At 39.8% G+C, this 23,820-nt stretch overlaps 1 protein-coding gene across 4 annotated transcripts in view; it reads right to left on the bottom strand.

The window, feature by feature from the left end:
* Positions 1 to 23,820, bottom strand: part of MCTP2 (multiple C2 and transmembrane domain containing 2) — a 250,521-nt gene that overhangs the window by 70,273 nt on the left and 156,428 nt on the right. For all 4 annotated transcript variants that reach the window (XM_039217474.1, XM_039217475.1, XM_039217476.1 and 1 more), the window contains 3 exons: positions 18,439 to 18,540; positions 15,698 to 15,772; positions 13,582 to 13,701 (listed from right to left, as the gene is read on the bottom strand). In XM_039217474.1, the coding sequence (XP_039073405.1) occupies positions 13,582 to 13,701; positions 15,698 to 15,772; positions 18,439 to 18,540 (297 nt within the window). The remainder of the gene's footprint in view (positions 1 to 13,581; positions 13,702 to 15,697; positions 15,773 to 18,438; positions 18,541 to 23,820) is intronic.

Genomic DNA, 23,820 nt, shown 5'->3' with positions numbered 1-23,820 from the left:
GTAAATAACATCTCTCATTGCTTTCACTCTTCATTCAGAGTGTGTGCCTTTCACAATGGCTAGGTTACTTGATCTAGTGGTCTCCGTGGAAAGACAGATAGACTTCAACTGCAGGCAGAAGACAAAAACTGACAAAGAGCGTCACCTTTCCTGACTGTTTAAATCCTTTAAGGAAGTGCCGGAGCAATTAGAGTGGGAGTGTAATCTTTGCAGAGTGCATTAACACTCTCCGACCTCCTAGACAATAGATCAGACCTCAGACACATAATGCTTCCCTAAGGCTTTTTAGCCAGCATATTTGATCTTTTAGTCACTCTGTGTGTTACTATAGGTATCATCCACAGAGAAGGCATTATTCGTGAGCACCACTGTCCACTAGGTCTAGGATTGGACTGCAATCAAGCAAAAGCAGGAAAATCACCTTAATCCTCTGCTCTATTTCCTGTATCTTTAAGATGGGCAGGGGGGAGGGAGAGAGTGAGTCTAGACTTCTGCAAAATAGTCTTTCACGATTCTCTTATTATTTTTTAAAGCTACAGAGTCTGTTCTGTAAAAGTGAATTACAATAGTCCATTTTTATCTGCGGGGGATGCCTCCCAAACCGCCCCCCCACCCCAGTAGATGCCTGAAACCACAAATAGTACCGAGCCCCTTCATATACTGTTTTTCCTACACTACATACCTGTGATAGAATGAATTTATAAATTTAGGCATAGTAAGAGATGAACAACAGAGATGGATAACTAATAACAAAACAGAACAATTACAACATTCTATAACAAAAGTTATGTGAATATGTTTGCTCTCCCTTAAAATATCTTATGATACTGAAAGAAATTGCCCTTCCTCCTATGATGGTGTGAGATAAGAAAATGCCTACACAGGGAGATGAAGGGCAGTGAATGACCTGGGCAAGGCGACGTCATGTTAGGCTACTGGTGACCTTCTGACATAACATCAGAGAAGACCATCTGCTTCTAGACCGCGGGTGACACCCAGAAACTAACACCATGGAAAACAAAACCACGGATACGGGACACAACTAGAGTGGTATTAATCTGCATAGGTCATTAGATCAACATGGAAGGCAGGGAGGGGGCCAAACTCTAAAACATCTGTTTTTGTTTTGTTTTTTTTTTGTCAACAACATGAACTTCATAACGGATTCATTGAGAAAAAGGCCATGTGTGATAAACCGTGCTGCAATATGCAAAAGAAAGCAAAGAGGGGCAATCAAACAAACTCCTTGCACTGCAAGCTTTTAAATCTTCATCTGTCCTGCGGGTTACGCGACAGGGCACGCTGGTCAGGCAATAACCTATTTCCTGATGAACACATCCTGTTCCAACAGCTAATCTCACAGTGGAAGCTTGGCTTTTACCATTTATTATAAACATTTTCAAGAACTGCTTACTGCGATATATTTTTTAATGGATTAGATTTTGGTCAGCTGCTAACGGAGCAGAGAACTGAATATTCTTTATAGGAAGACAGCAAAATAGGTTTTCTGAGAGTCTGACTTACTTTCCACTTTTCTCCCTCGTGAGTAATTGGAATAGCAATTGAAACAGAATGTAAGAAGGCTAGAAGGTTTCTTTTCTGCTCTTTTTTTTCTTCCCTCTTCCATTATAAGAAATTCTGTATCCGAGCTTATGGTATACAAGGCCTTATTGTTCTGAACTTTATCTCAAGACCTCGTGAAATGTTCAGAAGAGAGACAAAGGCCAAAATTCACGTAATTTGCTTAAGACCATCACAGTTGTCTGTTGAAAACACTCAAGATCTAAAGCATTTAAACCAAAATAATTACATTTTCTTAGAATCAAGGCAATTTCCCCTTGAAAATGTGTGCGGCAAAGGATTCTCAAATGAAACTGCAAGAATAAAGGAGGGCTCCATATTAGCTTTATGTTTAAGCAAATTGTTTTAGAGTTAGTATCTTCAAACCCAAATTTGAAATTTAAGGGAAAAAAGTGTCAAATGAATATATATCCCCACAAAAAGCAATTTAAGAACTTTCAAACCTTAACCAGCAGTAAAGAAAGATAGACTGAATGCTTTAACTTTACTTTGACAATGCCTAAGGTCCAAAACGAAATAATGAAAATAAATGGAAAGAATGTTACCATATCCACTATGCCTCTTCTCATGTTTTAAAGAAATTGCTTATGTTTTTAATCCATGGGTAAAATAGCTTTCAAGCAATTTGTGATACCACTCAGATTAAAACTAACCAGGAACAATTAGTTAAGGAAGAAATGTCTTCCTGAACCAATTGGATTTAATACCCTGATGTGAAGGTCTATCTGTGTACACACATGTACACACACACACACACACACACACACAGACACACACAGCATGATGATTAAGCAACTTAGTACTCAATAGCAAAGGACTTTATAAACCTGACCAATGGCATAGGCATTAAATTTTAGTTAAGAAAACTAAAAACAAAAGGGGAAAAAACAGGCTTAAAATGGTTGTCCTATGAAACCTACACAAACTTGACAATAATTCAGGCCTCATCCCTTATGCCTAAAGATGAATGTCATAGAATATCTGAGTAGATTACTGTAAAAACAGAGATTCCACAACGCTAAAACTTTTTCCCTTAAACTCACATAATGATTCCTGCTTGTAGATGATTGTATTAAATTAAAAATAAATTGCTGAAATTAAAATCCCCAAGAAGCAATCCACAGAAATTCACCTTGGACTTTTATCATTTATGAGTTTCTGTCGCCACCTGCAGGATTATCTTTAAATAAACTCGAGCAATGGTCAGGCTATTTGCCATTTTTTTTTTTCCCTTTTCCTTTCTTCTCTTCCTCCTCATCTTCCTCTCTTTTGTGTATGTGTCTGTACGCATGTATTGGCGTGGAAATTTTGGGGATATTGAGTATCTACCTTCTGAAAATATATACATTACTAAATACATAAAAATCACCAACGAAATGCCAAATTAAATTTACTGAAAGACGTGTAGGTGACTGTGGCCACAGGCAGCCATTTTTTTTTTAACAGCAAAACACACATCACATTTTCTAATTCTGCAAAGTAAACTTCTGATGGAAAGTTAGCCAATGGAAATGTCCTTCCAAAAACTGTGAGGACTTCAAGGAGGGTGATTTTTTTTTTGCTAGGGAATAGTTTCCAAAAAAGTTTTTAATGGCATGTCCTGGGTTTATTCCAGAGGAAAAAAGATATCAGCAAATTCATACTTTGCGTTCTGTTGCTCTTAAAAGACAAATGTTAGATAGCATTTTACTAAGACTTACGGTAGCCCAATAAAGAGCAGAGCTCAAAACTTAAACACACAACAGCAGAGATCATCATCACTGTCATTGTCATCCTGTTAACATCTTCATCACTATCCCCATACAGTCTGGATCAGAAAGCTCTCTCATCTGAAAGGGAAGGGTTAGCCAGATGCACACTGAGTTATGATACAGATTTTTGTTCCTCCAGAGTATATTATCCTTCTGAGAAGCCGGTCTGCAGACTTATAAAATATTTCTCAAATGTAAGACATGGGGAAAATGTTGTTTTTATTGTTAATAACATAATTCTCAGCTCCTGTGTAGGTGTAGTTCATACTCATGAACTGAAACCATAATTGCAAAGTTTATGATCGCACACATCATGTATTATAGAGGCAGTACAGGGGCTGAGGTTCTTCTGTGCTAACAAGCCAGGAGGCCTTGGGAAAATCCCTTTCCTGAAGGCTTCAGTTTCTTCTCATGTGGACGAATGTGAAAAGTCCTCTGATTTAACATTCTATAGCTCCACGCTTTTCCAGAGTGAAAACAGAAGCCATGAGTATCTTGTTTTCAGCATCAAGTGAGCTAAGAGGTAGATTTCTTTCTTCTTCCCTTACTTTTTTTTGACAAAATGCAGCATTTCTTTGATTTTGAATTAAGACTTTTCAGTGACTTGAAACAAAAAATTTTTAAAGCCTGCTCAGAAATAGAAAAGGAAAGGGCCAAAAGAAAAAGATATGGAGTTGAGCTCCAAGAAAATCCCAGCGACGTTAGAAGTCAATGAACATTGTGCAGAAATATGGCTTAGATGCTAACCAATTAAACCGGATTTTAATTGTCTTTGCATCCTTTTTCATGAATGTGAGGGCTAGAATAATGGCCACTGAAAAGCATCTCCAAAAAATTAGCTGTTATCTTAAAAGCCAATGACACAACACCAAAGGAGGAAGAGAGGTAGCAAAATTCACCATCCGAAATCATAAATCAAAGGGCAAAAGTACAATATAGCATAGTAAACCCTAACCAGACCACAAAGAAGGTTTCTCTCCATAAACATCAGATCAGGCAGCTAGAATGATTACCAGGCTTTCCTGTAACTGTCACCTGTGGTGGGTCTAATTACAGGCTACAGGCTAAGGCAAGCATGCCTGCATTGCACACAGCAATAAAAGGGCCATAGGCTTTCCAAGCCCAGCCAGACAACGGAGAGCAGATGCCACGTGATGGGGAGCCCCAAAGATCAGCCAGAGAGGCTAATAAAAATGACAGCTTAGAAACAAATGACAAAGCTCGGACCACAAAAGGGTGGGTGGGGGGGGCGGGGGGAAAGGCAGTATCAAATTAGTCAGAAATACAAGGGCTGAGCATGGCTCTTCAACAGGTACAGACCAACGCAAGGAATCGGTTAGAACTGTTTTCACACACGCTAGGGCTCTTTCTCTCTCTGCTTCAATTTCTAGATATTCTTTTCCATTTTGGTATCATACAAAACATTTGCATCATCCAGGCATCACATAGAGAAACAGAGGGGGAGGGCGCAAAAGCACTCATCTTTATAAGAATCAAAAATAAAATTCCTCTGAAATTCAGGGGCTATTGATCCAGGCTAAAGATTTGCCAAATTCCCTTCATTCCCCTACCGCTGGCTGTCTTGTGGCCCTTTTGCTGTCGATTAGCACTCACCCTGGGTAGGCAGCCTCAAGAAAAAGCTGGGAAAATGCACATTAGACACAATTATGATGAAGCTGTTATGTGGTCTATGGATCGTACCCTCTGATGGGGCCAAAGGCTGTTATGGTCAGAGGAGGAGTTGGAACAACAAGACAGCAGTATCTGATAATAGGTGGTCTTCACTAATTCTAGCACCCTTCCCAGAAGCACTTATTAGAAGCCTGCTGTGTACCTAACCCGTAAGCCTTAAGGACAGAGGGCCTTTTACATTCTGTAGCTCCCAGTGTCTTAATTCAATCCTTCCATCAGATAGCCATGGTACGCGGAGTATGTCTTTAGCGTTTGACATTAACCTAGACTACTAGGGCATAGAAATACAATTTCTCCACCTTTGCTGTGAAGGATTAAATAGGTCAAACATGAATAATACTCTCATAGCCTTTTTTGTTTTTTCTTGTTTTGAGTACTCTCATACCTTTAAAGATAGAACCACACACGTTGGCATTTGGTGGTTCCATCCTCATGAATCAGCGCTAGAAATAGGTGACTCCTGAACACGAATTTTATGGCACATAATACAATGGTTTGCATTTCTGCCCTGTCCCGGAGCAGGTCCTCCACGGGTCCTCACATAACATCCTTGGCAGCGAAGCAGCAACTATGTGCGTACATGTGTGTGCACCTGCTTTAGTGAGGCCTCTGAGTTAGCATGACACCGTGCCTACTGATCGTTACATCAGATAATAATCCCTACCCACATTTGTAGCCCATTTCATATTTTTAATTATTCTCACGAATATTATCTAAGCTGATCTCCAAAGGATAAATTTAATTTTTCTTATGGAGTGCTTTAATCATTACATACATGGTGTCGCTTTGGTTTCAGATGTAAGAGGGCAGGGGAGAGATGCAGGTGGGTAGCAAGAGAAATGAGGAGGGGTGATGGGGATAGGCTGGGAGGTGAGGGAGATGGATGAGAGGGAGGGAGAGAGAGGGACTAATGGAGGGAGATGGGAAAAGAGGGGGGCTGAGTAAGAAACTTGTAAGGACTTAGCATGACAGTTACATTTTTGTATCTAGATATCTAACAGTGCATGAGACACTAGACATTCAATGGCTGGAGAAAGCGAGGGAGGGGATGAAAGGAGAAGCCTGAAGAAGGCATTGGCTGGGTCAAGGAGTGACGTCATCTCTAGAGGCTTTTGTTAAAGATTTAAGACCCTACGCTCAAGGCCAAGTTCAAATGAACAGTACGGGTATCTCTGGACAGTAGAGAGACCTAGAACTAGACGGAGTTCATTGGAATCAGCCAAAGACAATGGCTCCCAGCCACAAAAATCACAAAAGGCAGAAAATGTGTGTTGTGAGTGCATCCCGATATAAAGTGTAGGGGGTCCCTCTCTCTCTGCCCCTTCCCCACTCGCACTCTGTCTCTCTCTCTCTCTCAAGAATAAATAAACATTTTAAAAGGTTAAACAGAAAAGGGGCACCTGGATGGCTCACTAAGTTAAGCGTCAGCCTTCAACTCAGGTCATGATCTCATGGTTCCAGGGTTCAAGGCCCGCATGAGGCTCTGTGCTGACAGCTCAGAGCCTGGAGCTACTTTGGATTCTGTATCTCCCCCTCTCTCTGCTCCTCCCCCACTCATACTCTGTCTCTCTCTCTCAAAATAAATAAACATGAAAAAGATAGAAAGCAAGCAAGCAAGCAAGCATAGGGGAGGCAGTAGGTAATGACCAAAGCATTCCCATACACAGCCTGGACCGATAATTCAAAAGTGAGAGTTAGCCATTCACTTGCTACCCAATGGGGTCATGTGAAGACTGGCCATATATGCTGTTCCAGGAATTAAAAAACTGAAGTCCTAAAAAAAATTTAGATCTAACACCTACCAGTAAAATTGGGATGCCACCTGATTTCAGTCAGAATAGCTATGATTCTGTCTGAAAGTGCAATCCAATTGTAGAGTTGAAAATATAAACATGAAAATATGCTAGAATAGTTAAGAGTGTCCTTTTAAATTTTCAACAGATAATCTTTTAATGCAATTACTATAATTTTATTAAATGGCATAATTAGTTAATGCCTGAGAAGTTGTCAATAGAAGGTGCAATTATGTTGTAAAAATTATAATCACAATGGACAATGATGGATTGTTCTTATGAAAAAGTGCTTTAAAAAACGTTTAAAATATTTCTGAAGGTATGCTATGTAGTCCTCTGTGAAAAGGATGATTTGGGAAATCATCTTATAACTGTTAATAAAACAATAAACTGTCAAATATCTTAAGCATTTTATACAATATATTTATACATTTTGAGCATAAGTGTAGATGTATACATTTAAAATGTCAAAAAATATCTTCTCCTCCAGACAAAATGGTTATTATAACTGGACTTTTTTTTTCAGCTTTTGAGAAATACTGTTAATCTTGAGCTCCAAGTGCAAGAACACGTAGCGAACAGGCAGTAATGTCTGCTTTGCACACACAACTGAATCTGGTAGATATGGAAATAGTCACCAAATGTTCAATCAAATGCAGGTGCATATAGTTGTAAATAAATTGATGATGGGAACTTAAAGAAGAAGTAAATCTTTGAGACACCGTTAACACATAAATATCAAAAGCATCAAAAAGACATGGACCAGCACTATTTTAATAGTCCAATTTGAAACAGAATAACCATTGTAGTGGTCACCCGTAGCCAAGTAAATTTGATCTGAACATTCTTTAGACCACAGGCTGGATCATAGATAGAAGCAATCTTCAGGATCTCCTATGAAATGCTAACTAAACTGTTCTCGCAAAATGTTTCATGGGGAAATTTTGTATTCCCCAAATACCTTTGCTTCATATGTGTGTGTGTGTGTGTGTGTGTGTGTGTAAGCACAGGTGTGCATGTGGGTTGAAAGGGTCCATTCTGTTATCGCTGCTGTTGTTTTTAAGTTCAATGTGAAATCATTTCGTATTTCTCAAGATTCCAGGGTCTCTAAGAATGAAGAATTGCATGTATGTTAAAATACGGGCTATCACTAAAAAAGTAGGGAATGGTATTTTTTAACCTTCCAGGGGAAGGCAAGGTTGACTGATGCTTTAAATTATGTATCATTTTGCAGACCCTGTCGACTCTGAAATAGAAATTCTTCATTTTCTGACACTCAAAAAATTGAGGAAAAAAGTCACAGATGTTAAAACCATAGCTTTATGAAGAGGCCCATTGATATATGGTAGATTTAGATTGCTTTTTAACATCAAACGTCCAAGTAAAAATTTAATAAAATAAGGAATCCATCACTGCTCCCATAATCTTGCCTCCTTTGATGCAATAGGTGTGTGCCTGAAATACTAGCAGAAAAATGAAGAAAATGCTATCCTTTTTTACAGCAGTAGGAGGCCTTGGCTATTTAAAATAATCTTCTGATGATGCCACCTGTCAAGTAAGTGGTTTTTTGTAATGTGAAAAAAAAAAATACACTTATGCCACAATGTGACCTTAGGTCTTTTTATAGACAATATTAGGGATTGTAAAATTCAAGTACCCAACAGAAAAAACAAACAAACAAACAAAAACCCCATACGGATCATTGGTTTCACACTATAAACATCACAACGCAGAATTATCTTTTGAGAGCAAATTCCATTCATCGTAATGATGACGTACTCACGTATCTATACTGAAACATGGGGAGAGACAGTAAAGTACCCCCTCTCCAACACACACGCTACTAGAAATGTGGGTCTATTTCTCTGACAGCTGCTGTTTTAAGACATTTTGAAGGAATGCATTAATGCAGATACATAGATTAATGTACTTGGCTCCACTCATCCCTTATTTTGAACAACCTGAAAGAATCTGGCAAAAGGGTAGATTCCATCCATGACCCTTTCACGGAGTTGTTTTCAGCCTTCATGCTCTCCTTGAAAACCCATCTCCATCATCTAAGAGCTTCCCCTACAAAGTGGGCAAAAATAACTCAGTCTCCAACATGGGGCTCGGCCTGGAAGCAGGCACTGAGATTTTCCAGACCATCAAGTTAGATTCCAAAGATGTCTTACGCATGTGATTCCCAGGGTCTGGGCTGTTCCCCAGACATGGTACAGACATTTCCACCTTCTGCCTCTTTAATTCTGTCTCCATCTCTTGTGAATACGATGACCGTGACTGGGAATTATTCCCACCCAAATGATGAGGGTTTTCTCTCCCCCAACAAGGTGTCTTGGAGAAGGCTTAACACCCACTCGTCACATCTAAATACATATCTGAAATGACCTATATACTTGTTCCTAGAGTCATTAGCATCTATCTAAATACAAGGACCACAATCACTGCATCCTGAACATCAGTGACAGGGAGTACAGCCCAATGGTCAAACACATGGACTTTATAGCTTGGTGATTTGGATTAATATCCCGCTGTGCTTCTTAAAAGCATGTGAGTTCTGATACTCTATTTTACCTCTTTGGGCTGGTTTTTGTCATCCGTAAAAAGAAAGTAATAACTGATACCCATATCAGCAAGTATTGATGAGAACTCTATGTGGTAATGTTTGTAAGATGCTTCAGATGGTGCCTGCCACACAGTAAGCACTGAAACGACAACTATTGAAGACACTTACAGGTCAAAGTCTGTGTCTGGGAATGACCATGCGCAGGTCTATGAAATACCACGTGTAATTACAAACTCAGCCATAGGGAAAGACACAGATGTGCCTCTTCTGGGCATGAGTTTTAGTTACCTTTGACCTCTGTCAATAAACTGACATCTCCTATTAATTTGTTTTTCATGTGGAAAAGCTGAGAATATGACGTGTTGAGCAGAGAAAAAGAAAACACGGGCATATTTAATTTATAACAAGTAAAGCATGGGAAATGCAATGCAGAAACACATCTAGAAATCCTAGAAGCAAGGGAAAGACTTCAAAGGACCTAATGAGCAAGCTTTTCTGTAGTCATTCTAGCAAAAAAAGAAAACCGAGCCTGTGGATGCATGGGGTGGAATGGTTTGACTGCTCTGAAAAAAAATAAAAACCCAAATTAATTTCTTACAATAACAATGAATTAAACATTATACAGCAACATTTGCTTGCCAGGAGTCAGTGAATTAAAGGCACTTTAATACTTTAATACACTCAATATTTTCCTCTTGGAGTACTGAGAAGATGGCCACCCGTGTAAGTGGTCAGGGGATTAACCCCATGGTGAAGAGGTTTATGCCTGGACAGTCTAATAAGATAAATCCTTGGATGTCTGTCTACCCACTTCTGACCATACACCATGTGGACTTATATCCTTATAGGCTGCTCATCTTTAACCCTGCTTTCAACAAGATATGATATGTTCATATACATACCCATAGGAACCTTTAAAAAATGCACACTTTGCTTTCATCAAGTCTTAAAAAAGTTTTCTTTAGCGTTTTATTTATTTTTAAGAGACAGGCAGAGACAGAGTGCCAGCAGGGGAGGAGCAGGGAGAAGCAGAGAGAGGCAGACACAGAATCCAAAGCAGGCTCCAGGCTCTGAGCTGTCAGCACAGAGCCGGGTGAGAGGCTCGAACCCACAAACCGTGAGATCATGACCTGAGCCAAAGTCAGACGCTTAACTGACTGAGCCCCCCAGGGACCCCTGCTTTCATGAAGTCTTAAAATGAACAGCCAGAATATACAAAACATGATCCTACAGTGTTCATGCTTTGTATCATCTGAAAATAGAGACTCTGGCATGATGGTAATATGCTATTTTATGTTATCTGATAAAACTTGTAAGAAAAAAATTCCTTGAGTTCTGCCCTTAGTTTACAAGGCTAGAGTCACTTCCTGGACCAGGGAGGAAAAGTCCCACTCGGAACTGAATCAGCAAAAATGGTTCTTTTTACACCTGTGCTGTGAACCCTCAGTAACAACTTATCTTAATTTTTAATACAGAAAGGCCTTCAAATACAGTCCTATTGTTTAGTAAAACCTTGGCCTGAGACCTCGCTTCAGATTACCACAAAAGTGTCCTGTCCCTGGAATGCCAAGGCAAGTGGGCGAAGCACGAACAAACCATCACACGGAGGAATAAAGACCAGGAGCAGAATCTCGTCCTCGGTAGTCACAGGAGAGAAGCAGTGTGTACCAGCAGCGACAAATCGGACACTCTCCACACTGGAGCCAGGAATAGAAGAACTGGGGCTTTGGTATTGCAGGCTCCCCTTCCTCTCTCTGGCCTAGGTCACCTGAGGATCTGACACTTTGCAGAAAGACAACCCTTAATGGAGTCCCCAGAGGCAGGGACCCAGTATCACAGCCAGTGGTGGCCCTGAAGCTTGAAACCGCCCATCCGTATTCTACAGGTGGCTAACCTAAGCATGTAGGAGAGATCCATTAAAACAAAATATTTTTCCCCAAAATGAAGGCTTGGATACTCATAGTCTTAAAATAGAGTAAGGGAGACTAATCTATACTTTTTAATTTTATCCCTAAAATATTTTCTTTGTAGGCTCTTGCTATAAGAGCAGATCTAGCTTTGGAAGAACCATGATATGACCATAACAGAGACCTACTCTAATAAGATTATGCTCCATCGGCTTAGGGCGGAGACATACCACCCCTCCAGATCTATAGTATCGCTGATATCTGCCATGACTGGTCCAAGTAAACATGAGCTAAACATTCAGATTCAGAATTTCAACTTAAAACTGAAGACTACATGCTTGTAAGGGAGCACTTTCCCTTCCAGTACCTTCAGAGAAAAGGCTCATGCATGTATCATTCCTAAAGGACTGCATTTTTTCAAAGACGTCCAGTGGCAAATGTCCCCCAACACAACACCTACAAGTAGAGACTCGCACAGTCTTCCAAACCCATGGATTCTTGCAAAGTCACATTGTGGTGAACCCGCAAGAAGGGCACCGCCTTTATCTTTCATTCTGTGGGCCACGGGGATTTGAAAGGGTGATGTGGCAGCCTGAGTCTGTCAGCCTGGCCACATGCTCTCCGGTGAGGTGGCCTCAGGGAGGACCCCCACACTGGACGGACGGTGCAGAGGTGGCCCCACTGCCAAAGCTCCCTTCCCATTAGAAGTCCCTTCCCCACCCCCAGTAGACAACCTATTTCTATTCATTTGTTCTAATCTTTCCTCAGATCAGGCCGGCAGCCCATTAATCATTTCTGTCACACCCCTACATAAGCCGGGGCAACTGAGCTGTGTTTTTCTAAAAATCACAGTGCCAGAAATCAAGCTCAAGAAAGAGGAAATGTTCTCCCCCTCACAGGGGCTGGCTGGGGTGCTGACTGGAAGAAGCCACCAATTGTGTTGACTTTCCTCTTTTGCCCAGAATCACAAGAGAACATTCTGTGGAAAGTTTTTGAAGAGAATTCAGGTGGGGAGTGAAGAGGGGGGAGGCTGAAGAGGAAGCCAACACATGAAGCCCCCAGCTGAGGAGAATGTAAGAAAGGGAAGAAGATGAATAAATGCCAAGACAAAGACAGATATGGATTAATAACTTTCTTACTCATGTTTTTACTACGGCCAATTGTTTTCAGCAACTTCAGACCAAAGAAAAAGTGTATTAAAGGTCAAGGTCACAGTCATGATAGGCCCGCTACATCTTGAAGCAATGAAAATCTAAAACTAATTAGACCAAACAGAATGTTCTCCATGGCAAAGAAAAAGCCCCTTGTGGAGCTGATGTACTTGCTTGTGTAATAACATTGGGAGTGACCTTGAACCCACAGACATCTTAGGTTGATTCGTTGTTGTTTTTTTTTTTAATGAGGATATGCCTATGGAGTAGGAGAGACCAGTGACAATTAAAACAACAAGCAACAACAACAGAGACGAGATAGGCCATGATTTACTGATGATCATGACTCAGAATCGCTCACACATCTATCAGGCCTTATTGTGATTTTTGCACTTTACAGAGATTAATGGCATGATATCAAAGGTACCAGATTAGCAGTAGAGAGATTTGATTTCTCCTCCCACACCTGACACGACCAATCTCATCAAGAACAAGTCCTTTTGCATACGGCAGAGAATGCCCAGAGATGTAATATGAGCACACTGCACCAACTTTCAAGTCCTTGTAAGATTTCCTGGACTCTCTGTGGTTAACTTGGGTGATTTTAAGATCTCTGGCTGCTCCTCTGAGATTCTGTGATTTTATTACTCTCCTAAGGATGGGCCAGCATTATCAGAGAGAAAAGTGCATCTCACATACATCCGTCACTCTCTTTCATGGCACTGGGTCACCTTGTAATGAGAGGTCCTCAATTATGACTCAAGTGGTTTGATATGAATACATGTTTTTGTATCAAAATTTGCGAATATCTGCTTAAAACATAAATTAGAGCAATGTTGTCATGTGATCTGTCACCTGTCCTTTTTAAAAAAACAAGTAAGATTTGAGTAATTTAAAAGATTCCCAAATACAGTCTTAGAAAAGACATGGCTAGTATAATCTCCCACGCTATAATATATTTCAGAAAGATGAATGGATACCATTTACATTTGAAAGTTTCCTTACAGGTGTGAACTTCCGCTATGCTGAACGTGTATTATTTGCTTCATGTCAGGAACATAAAACCCATCTGCATTTGGATCTGGGATTCAGAGGCAGATCATTTGAACAAAAAAAAAAGAAGAAGAAGAAGAAGCTTACCACGAACGCTACTGCACTTCGTAACGTGGATTCCCACTGGAAACAGCTTTTAAGGAACTGTATTGTATTCCACATTGCCATGGTGATTCTTTTCACACGGTCTACATCTCTTGATAAGATCTAATAAAAAGGAAAACAAGGAACTAGATTTAAATACTCCAAAGATTCCCTTCAGATCAGGTAGCTTGGGCATTTAAATTATATTTTATAAGGCTGCCGATTAAAAAAAAATAATAATAATAGAAAGGAAAAGTCCTAGGGCTTCTTCTAAAATTCTTTTTGAAACACGATCATCCATAGAGAGAAAAAAATACAATGCATTTTATAGCTCTTTTGATGGACAATAGCTTGTTTCAATAATGTGCAGGACAAAAATGAGCTGGTGAAAGCAACAGCAGCTTGGCATTTTGTGTGTGTGTGTGTGTGTGAGAGAGAGAGAGAGAAAGAAATCGAGGGGGGAAGGGAGGGAGAAAGAGAGAGAGGGACGAAGAAAAGGGGAGCATGAGAGTGAGTGTCTATGTTTAATTTAGTTTGGAGGGAAATGCAAGGTTGTGTTGTAGAAACTAAAGGCACAAGTATCCCAGCTCATGTAGTCCAGGGGGAAAAAATGTCTATAGGAAAATATAATTCTGGGGGGAGAACCCACCTCCTGACTGTGCAACCTCGGACCTGTTTCCTAACATCCCTCATCTTCTACAAAGGGGTCGATCTCAGTATTAACCTTGCAGACTGTGAAGAAAATTCAGGGGGTCCTAGGCGGTCACATGGTAAGTGATCTCAAGTGCTCGGATCACAAACGCAAGCTTCCACTGTGTAAAAATATGGAGACACACAGTGGCGAGAAGCACATGGGAGGATCCTCACCTACGCCAGGGTCTCAGCCCCTCGATGCTCTCAGAGCCCAGACCATGGAGGTCCTATTTGGCAAAGGAGATGTCTTTTCACCCAGTTGCCTGCAGATTCATTTCAACTTGTTTGCAGAGCAGCTACCCCACCTACCTCGACTCAGGTTTTAACTTGCAAGTAAATAGGGCACAAGGCAATAATAATAATAATAATAATAATAATAAAAGACATTTACTCAGATTATAGCAAATAAATATTACACTCCATGTTATGGCAGACCGAAACCAAACATCGGAATGCTCCCTTCGAAAGACATTCCAGGCCTTTCCCAAGTGTGCCCGCAAGTTCATGGGAAACAAAAGAATGAGGAGACACATTTATATTTAACTGCTTTATGTAATCCACAGCTGCTCACCCCTCAGGAAGCAGTGGAAGTAATAAACACTTTAAAAAGGGGACACTTTGTTCTTTGTTACACAACCGAAGAGGGACAATAGGTACCAAGTGAAATTCTGAACTGTGTCATCGGAATAAGATAGGGAGGGACTCTGAAAAGAAACATAAAGGTCACAATAAAAAAAATTCAAAACTTCCCCTATGGGGCCATGATCTTCACTTTTTGTGAAACTGATGAGAGAGGAATTAAGGGAAACGGAAGTGGGGGGGTGGGGTGGGCGTTAACTCATAATGAGGTAAAATGCCAACACATTCTAAATATTTAGACAATAAGTAAGTGGTCGGAGCAGCCATGGGTGACCTCCAGGCCAGAGCAGATCTGCTTAAGGACTCGCTGGGCAGAGCACCTCCCTGACGCCTTGGAAGGGCAGACAGGGAACTGGCTATACCTGAAGGAGGCTACGCAGGGCCAGTAAATTCGGGAGAAGGTCTACAGAGGCTAACACTAGCTTATAGAATGATTCAGGAGATCAATGGACGGCTGGCGTCTTCTGCTTCGTCCAACATACATGTTTCTGGTCTTTCCCTTCTTACTGTGCTGACCTGCTTTGAGACAGATGGGAAGACAGACGGGAGTGAGGAGAGAGAAGCTGGGGTGGAGGAAGAAAAAGAGAGAGAGAGAGAGACAGAAGGAAGAGAAGAGAAAAGAAGGAGGAGGAGGAAGGGGAGGAGGAGGAGGAAGGGGAGGAAGAGGAGGGTGGGAGGAAGGAAGGAAGGGAGGGGAGGAGGGAGGTGGGGTGAGCCGCTAAGTCATGACGAATAAGCACTTCCGGTGCTGAGTGTAGCAACAAGCCGGTTTGCCGTACCCACCTACCTTCTTGGACAGCTTGCGGCTATCTTCCACAAAGCGCTTTTCTCTGGGGGTAAAGGTCCTAATACTTGCTTTGACCTAGAAAGACATCAGTGTTGAAAAAGAAGAAAGGGCAGCGTTTAAACGGACTTCATTCTCTTCCTTTTCTCATTATTGATGGGGAAGAATGTGGAAACTAATATCTTCTGACCTTAAGGCCTCTGGCAGGGAGCAGAGAAATGGAGGCTAACCCCGGTGCTCCCCATGTGTTTCTGGAGATCTCATTTTACCAGCTAGTCACTTGGGTAAGTCAGACAGGACCCAGGAGACTCCGGAGAGGGTTGCATCCACTTTGCAGAATCAATGGAGGTATTTTAACTACAGCCCAGGCTGGGTTCATGAAGTTCTTGAACTAGTCTCTAAAAAGTAAAGCTTCCTTCTCAAGGTTTTGAAACTGTGTTTTCTACCAGTAATACTTGGCCTGTGAAAACTGGTCTCTGGCTTATAAAAACATCTTTCCACCAAGAACCTCATTTCCTCTCAATCACATGGAAAAATCAATAGATGCATCATTTGAGACCCATCTAATGGGGAATAAACTGAGGCTCAGACAGATGAAGTGGTCTGTCCAAATCACCATACTTTAGGGAAATCTCAGAGAATAAAATTCAAATCCTTCTTCATCAGATGGACAACTGGAAAATCATACACTGCCATATATTCTTCATAAAGCTTTCTTCCCTAAAACTCTGGATGACCTTTGTGCCTTGTCTATACATTAAAAAAATTTTTTTTTATGTTTTATTTATTTTTGAGAGAGAGAGAGAGCGCACACGAGCAGGGGACGGGCAGAGAGAGAGGGAGACACAGAATTCAAAGCAGGCTCTGGGCTCTGAACTGTCAGCATAGAGCCCATTGTGGGGCTCGGACTCATGAACCATGAGATGATGACCTGAGCCGCTGTCAGATGCTTAACCAACTGAGCCCCCAGGCACCCCTGGGCGTAATCTATATACAAGTGCTTGCCAGAAGGAAATAGTAAATGAAGGGTCATCTGTGGTACAAGATGCACACAGGATTTTCCTTGAAGGGAAATCAATGGGGAAAAGAGGAAGTAAAAACACCACCTTGAGACTGAAGACTGTACCCAGAATTCTAGCATTATGGAGCATGAAAATATAAAAATGTCTCCACCATTGATTTTATGAATAATTTCTGAGATACACTAAACAAGAAACAGGGTAGCATGGGAATAATTGCAGAGACAGAAAGATCTGGATCTGTATGCTGACTCACTCATTTACTAGTAAATCAGCGCTCTTATTTAACTCCATTTGCTCATCATAAAATGGCATTAATGATACCTATTTACCAGGTTTAGTGAGAGGATTAAGTGAAATAATGTCAGAGCCCGGCCCATTGGAGGTGGCCACTAAATGGCAGCCATTCTTATAATTACTATAAAAGCTCCATTACCCTACACTCATTTATCCCACTAACTGGATTAACCTGTGCTCTCCTTTTCCTTTCTAGAACCTTCTGCCAATGCCATAGCATACGCATGGTCACGGCTAAGTAGGCCACTTTTCTGCATGCTTGGGAGTCTCTGCTCACAACCATCGAATTGTGTATCTATGAAGAATCAACTATGCTAACTTCTGAACTTCTGTATGCCAGTTCTGCCCATTATCATAATTTCACATTTTAATCAATTATCACAGAAGTCATTGAAATCCAAGCATGGACCAGAAGACTTGAAATTTATGTTGCCCTAGAAAGCCTTGATATGATGACGAGGTCAGTCACTAAAAAAGATATTGTTACTGAGGTAATGATTTGATGGAGAATACAGTCTGGAAAATTCTATATTCAGATTGTTTGAGTATCTTTAAAGTAGATTTCCACTTAAGAAAAACCAGAAACTAGGTATTATTATAGGTATTATGAATACACTGATGCAAGGAATATATTACAGAACTAAACATGATGTATGCTATAAAAAAAAACACCCAGATTTTTGGGTCGCCTGGATGGCTCAGTTAGTTAAGCATCTAACCTCATTCAGCTCAGGTCATGATCTCACGGTTCGTGAGTTCAAGCCCCACGTCAGGCTATGTGCTGAGCTCAGAGCCTGGAGCCCACTTCCGATTCTGTGTCCCCTTCCCTCTCTGCCCCTCCTCTGCTCACATTCTGTCTCTCTCTCAAAAATATATAAACATTAAAAAATTTTTAAAAAAGATTTGTATGCCCACAGCTAAATATTAGCAAATGAATATTTACATATTTTATATTAAACTAAAGGTTTAAGGTATGCTTTACAAATTCTTCCCTTAATTGCTCTTTCCAAATGAGTAATTACTTGCCTTGATAGTATTGGATAGTAGGACATCTACTGTAACAATTAAATAACATGACAGAGGCTTGAAAATACCTCTGTCTGACCCTCAACTGTTTCCTTAGAGAGATTACAGGTAATAAAGATTAAAAAAAAATCTAATTTCTCTTTCTATTTTTGTTTTTTTTTTTCATTGACATTTAGATGTACTGAGAATTAAACACCATCATTTCTACTGGCTCAACAGGATTAATACAAGCTGAAAACTGGATTGTCCCGAACTGATTTTATAGCTGAGTTTAAAAACCCTGTTCTATCTCTCTAGCTGCAACATTTTGGAAACATTTTACACAGATTTGGGTCTTGCCAGGCTGGTCATCTCTTACATTAGGTACAGAGAAACTGGGCAGCATGGCCCAGCTCGGCTTACCGGATTATATATAAGGTCCATCTCCAAGTAAATAGCTCCTTTAAAAGCTTGTTCTAAATCTTTATTCTTCAATATGTAGCAATTGGGTTGTCCATCTCGAATCTGTCATAAACAACAGATAAAATACAAACTTTCTAGAGGGTTTAAACAGAACTGGTAAAGTTGAGATTGTACAACGCACGCACACATCAAACAGATAGATGTTCAACAAATCTGAAATTCATCAGACATCCACTTTAAATTCGATAAGAAGATAAAGTAACCATCACCAGGTTGGAACTGGGCTATTAATGGAAAATTAGTCGTACAAGTTATTCATAGGTCTACATGGGCTTTCTTTCAAAAATCCCAGAGATTATACGTTTTTACTTATTAAAAATGATAAATATTCTACAAAATTCCTGGCCAGTACTTCTCAAGATTGCCAAGGTCATGGGAAAAAGGAAGACTCGGAAGCTGCCACGAATCAGAAGACAGAAGGAGATAAGATGATTAAATGCAATGTGGTACCCTGGGCTGGATCCCAGCACAGAAAAAAAGGACCTTAGTGGAAACACTGGCAAAATCCAGATAAAGACCAGAGTTTAGTTAACAGTCATGCATAATGTCTGGTTTCTTTTCTTTTCTTTTTTTTTTTTTTTGTTTTGACAAATGTACCATGGCAATATGAAAAGTTAACCTGAAGGGAAACAAGGCAAGGGGTACAGAGGAATTCTGGATTATCTTTGTAACTTTTCTCTAAGTCTAAACTTATCCCCGACTAAAGTGGTTATTAAAATGTTTTTGAGAAGTGAATAAAGGGACTGATTTTAATAAGATGAACAGTGTTTCACAGACGTGAAGCAATGCAAATGACATACATGAGCATCACTGAAGCTGAGGTCAAAATCCACCAATATTTACAACACACAAAACGCTGGAAAGTTTTCAAAATAAACAAGTTCCTCGGATATCCTCCCTCAGCCAGCAGGTCACATCGCTTTCATACCCTAACCTTCCAGGTGACCCTGGCAGGTAAGGCATCTAAGAAAACTCCCTCCATTTTGGAAATGACCTGGGTCCCATCAAGTCATTCTCTTTCCAGACTTGGGACCGGCTGTTGCTTCCACTACACACAGCAGTACCGGGCACTGATTAAACTCCTGGTTTGTAAGAAGCCTCCTGTCACTTCAAACAGGACATTAGCGAAGCTCGAACTGACCAAAAGCTCCATTTGCGATGCTAATGAGCAAAGATTCCAAATAACGTAGGAAATTTGAGGGCATGAAATTTGAGCCATATTTTAAGTGACTATTGCTGTCACTACAAGCATTCAGCACAAGTGTTCTTATAAACAGTGGTGGAAATGAGTTGAGTAAGTCATGGGAGGAAACAGAGCTGTTCCACTTCACAAGGGAGAGGTTACCTTCCTTCCCTAAGTCACCCCACCTCTCCGATTGAATAGGTTTTAAACAGAAAGATGGCTTTCCTGGCCAGTGGCTCAGAGGAAGGGGGTGCCCCATAAAGACCCGATTTCCTTCCTAAACGGTGTCCAAACAGGATTCTGAGCTTCCTCTTTTATCCACGGTCTCACTTAATAAATTGTGGGTGTTAAAGTTGAAAGAAATAAATACAAAAACAGCATGACAACTTGCCAACCTGACTTCAGTCCAATTTAGCTGCGCCTCAACCCACAGTCATTGTACTGTTATCTTAAAATTTCCATGATTTCTTAAGGGTTAGGAAAGGTCAGCAGAAGAACATGAGGTATCAGTAGAAAAAAATTATATATTTTATAGTAATTTTATTTGGCTCTGGGTTTTTTTTTTTGTAAATGATGTTTTCCTCTTTTTCAATGTCCCAGTATTGTGTCAGCAAAAACATGGAATCCACCCAGGGACGTTCATTCAGTTATTGAAGCTAGAGATATAATTAAAGCTATTCATGTTGGGCCCTTTCATATAATATTATCTTAAAATATGTCAATTGCAAGTTTATACATTTGTAAAACGTTTAAAAAATTACAGAAAAAAACAAAAGCCCCTTTGAATTTCGACAGATACCACAATTCCTTTCCCTGGATGGAAATTAGATAGGATTTTGGCATGTAGCCTTCCTAAATTTGTACTGAGGATTTATTATTCATAAATACATCCTTTGAAAAAGTAAGTTAAATTCTTTTCCTGTGGGAAACAGCATTTTGCAACTTCATTACGCGTCTACAATACAGCCTGATAATTTGTAGATAATAGTATACAGATAAGTTTCGTTTCTTTAAACTGCTATATAACATTCAGAATATGAACTTATTAATTCTCCTACTGATGAACATTTGGTCAATTCTAATTTTTCAGTCAATCTGCTATAAGGAGTATCTTTTGGGAAAAGGGAAAGAGGAAGGGAAAGAGGAAATCTCCTTTTTTGAGTTGCGATATGTTTTAAGTTAACAGCAGATCAATGTGTTTGAATATTTAGTATTATAATTAAACACTGAAATAGTAACCGATGAGACTATTTTTAAAATATTTTCATTTTTCTCAGTCTTAATATATAATTGAACTTCCAACACAAGAACACAGGATAGAAAGTTCTAGAACATCTCAACTTGCCAAATGGCTACATGAAAGCATCAGTACAACAGGAAAGGAAAGCGAACCATATCTTTCCTGTTGGGAATTATGTTTATCTTTTATACTCTGAGCTCAGAAAATCATTTCTGGCCGTTTATAATTCTAAAACCTTTATTAAATGGTAGAACAATTAAAACACTGCCAAAAGAAAACTTAGAGCAGAGAATCTATATATGCTTTTTTGTCTCTAGGTGTAAGACAGTCATTTAAATTAAGACCTGAACTTAATTTTTAGATGCCTGTTGATCAAGACAAAAGGGGACGATACAGTTTTCGCTTTGTGACAGAAGGAGGTCTCTAAATTCATCTGGAGTCTTCTTGGGCTGACATCTGAGATGATTTAACTTTACTGGAAGATAAGGGTCTTTGGGTAAAATAATAGATAATGTCTTTAGCCTGTTATAATTCTTCTGAATGACTTACAACACACATTTTTGCATGCTTGCCTTTTCATAGGTGAAAAGCACAGATATTAGGAATAATTTGGGGAAGGCATCTCTGCAGTAATATGGATTTAATCTTTTTCTTTGATGTTTATTTACTTTCGAGAGAGAGAGATAGAGTGGGAACAGGGGAGGGGCAGAGAGAGAGAAGGAGACACAGAATCGGAAGCAGGCTCCAGGCTCCATGCTGGCAGCCCAGAGCCCGACGCAAGGCCTGAGCCCACGAACCACGAGATCATGACCTGAGCCAAAGTCAGACCCTTAACTGATTGACCAACCCAGGCTTCCCAATATGGATTTATCTAATTAGAAATATGACTTTAACAATCAGAGAAATGGGCATTTCCATGTCACTTTATTTAAAACAACAACAACATGATATATCAGAAAGCTTTTATCAAGATCGTGCTAACAGTTAATTACTGGTTAAATTAGCCAGTGAATATAAGAGTACAGGAAGTCCATTTCTGAGTAATGATTCAGGATTTTGGAGCCAGAGGACAATTTACAGAGAAGATAGTCTGGGTTAGATTTTCATCTGACCTGAAATCATCTCTAAACTCTTCAAAAAATTTTTTCTATTTAAAAGAATTTTAAATCTTCTTAAATTAGCATTAGCAGATCAAATGAGAGTAACTCTTTAAAAGTTGGTTGATAACACCAAATTTTTATTCCAGAAGATACTGCATTTATTCTTTTTTAGAGAACAATTTTTTTTTTTTAAATCAGCATGTAACAGAAGTTGGTATGTGGAATGGGAAACGCAATCTTTGTCTCACCCGGAACTCTCTTGAACAAATGATCATTATTATGTTTTACTATAAACTTCCTTGATGTGGCCAGTTACCAACCAATTCAATAGAAAAGTTAGTCAGAATCAATATGCAGGAATAAAACTATCAACCAGCTTAGGGAAGGAGGATACATATTTAAAATCAAAAGCCAAACTGAAGAGTCATATTGATTCTCCAGCTTCACCTTCACGTGAAAAAATGAACATATTGTAATAAACAAGCTTGCCACCATTAGACACTTCTCACTCCATGCAAAGAGGGAAATACTTTAATTTGACAACATCATAATCCAACGGTTGGTCCCGACAGAGGCACATACAAAATGACTCTTCAATAAAACATGAAGTGGACAGACATGTGGCTGGGCAAGGGGAAGAGAAATTCATTCTACCTCGTAATGATTCACCTTCATATTCCCACTTGGATGCAAGCCTGTTTCCAATTACGTGAGTTACAAACAACATGGGGAATTAAAAAGCCCACAAGCTCTGACATAAAGTCAACCACCAGCGAATAGAGATGGCATTGAATTCATTATCTCAGACCCTCACCATTTCTATCCCACCCCTCTCCCTTCCAGGGCCATCCAACCCCACTGCTACCTGAATCCAAACCCCAGCTCTGAACTTTGGTGTACCCAGTGTTTTTCAATTTTTCTCTAAAATAAAAGCTATCTTGGGGCATCTGGGTGGCTCAGTCGATTTAGTGTCTCACTCTTGATTTTGGCTCAGGTCAGGATCTCATGGTTCATTGGATTAAGCCCCGTGTTGGGCTCTGTGCTGACAGCATGAAGCCTGCTTGAGATTCTCTCTCCCTGCCTCTCTCTCTCTCTCTCAGCCCATCCTCCTCCTCTCTTTCAAAATAAATAAATAAACATTTAAAAAAACAAAATAAAAGCTATCTTATAAAAGTAACATATATTAATTTTAAGAGTTGTGTAAAATTTATAAAAATGGTTGAAAAGAAAAAATCATGTTTACAATATTTCATTTTGTAACATCTCTAGTTTTCACTAGACAGTTGTATTTATTTATCTTATGAAAATAGGATCTTAGTGTATTGGATGAAATGTAAGACTTCAGAGGCAAATGTACTGAGATTAAATTCTGACTTTGCCTCAGATTGGCTGAATAACTTTGGACAAATTACACAACTCCTCTGTTCTTCAAGTTTCCTAATCTGTAAAATGTGAATACAAAATTATCCAGATCCCAGAGATTGTTATGAAATAATTGGCAGAAGGCAGTTAAGGACAGTGACAAGGACACAGAAACTACTTATTAAGCACTACATCTGTTTTTAGTCTTATATTAATTAGATATTTAAAAAAATTCTTGTAATGTTTATTTTTGAGAGACTGAGACAGAGCACAAGCAGGGGCTTAGGGGGTGGGGATGTACAGAGAGAGAAGGAGACACAGAATCCAAAACATGCTCCTCAAAGCCCGATGTGGGGCTCGAACCCATGAATCGTGAGATCCTGACCTGAGCCAAAGTCAGATGCTTAACCAACTGAGATACCCAGGTGCCCTTAATT

The sequence above is a fragment of the Hyaena hyaena genome, unplaced genomic scaffold (genome assembly GCF_003009895.1).
Source record: "Hyaena hyaena isolate Hyena2069 unplaced genomic scaffold, ASM300989v1 scaffold_696, whole genome shotgun sequence".
Lineage (NCBI taxonomy): Eukaryota > Metazoa > Chordata > Mammalia > Carnivora > Hyaenidae > Hyaena > Hyaena hyaena.
This window is presented reverse-complemented; position numbering and strand designations above follow the sequence as displayed.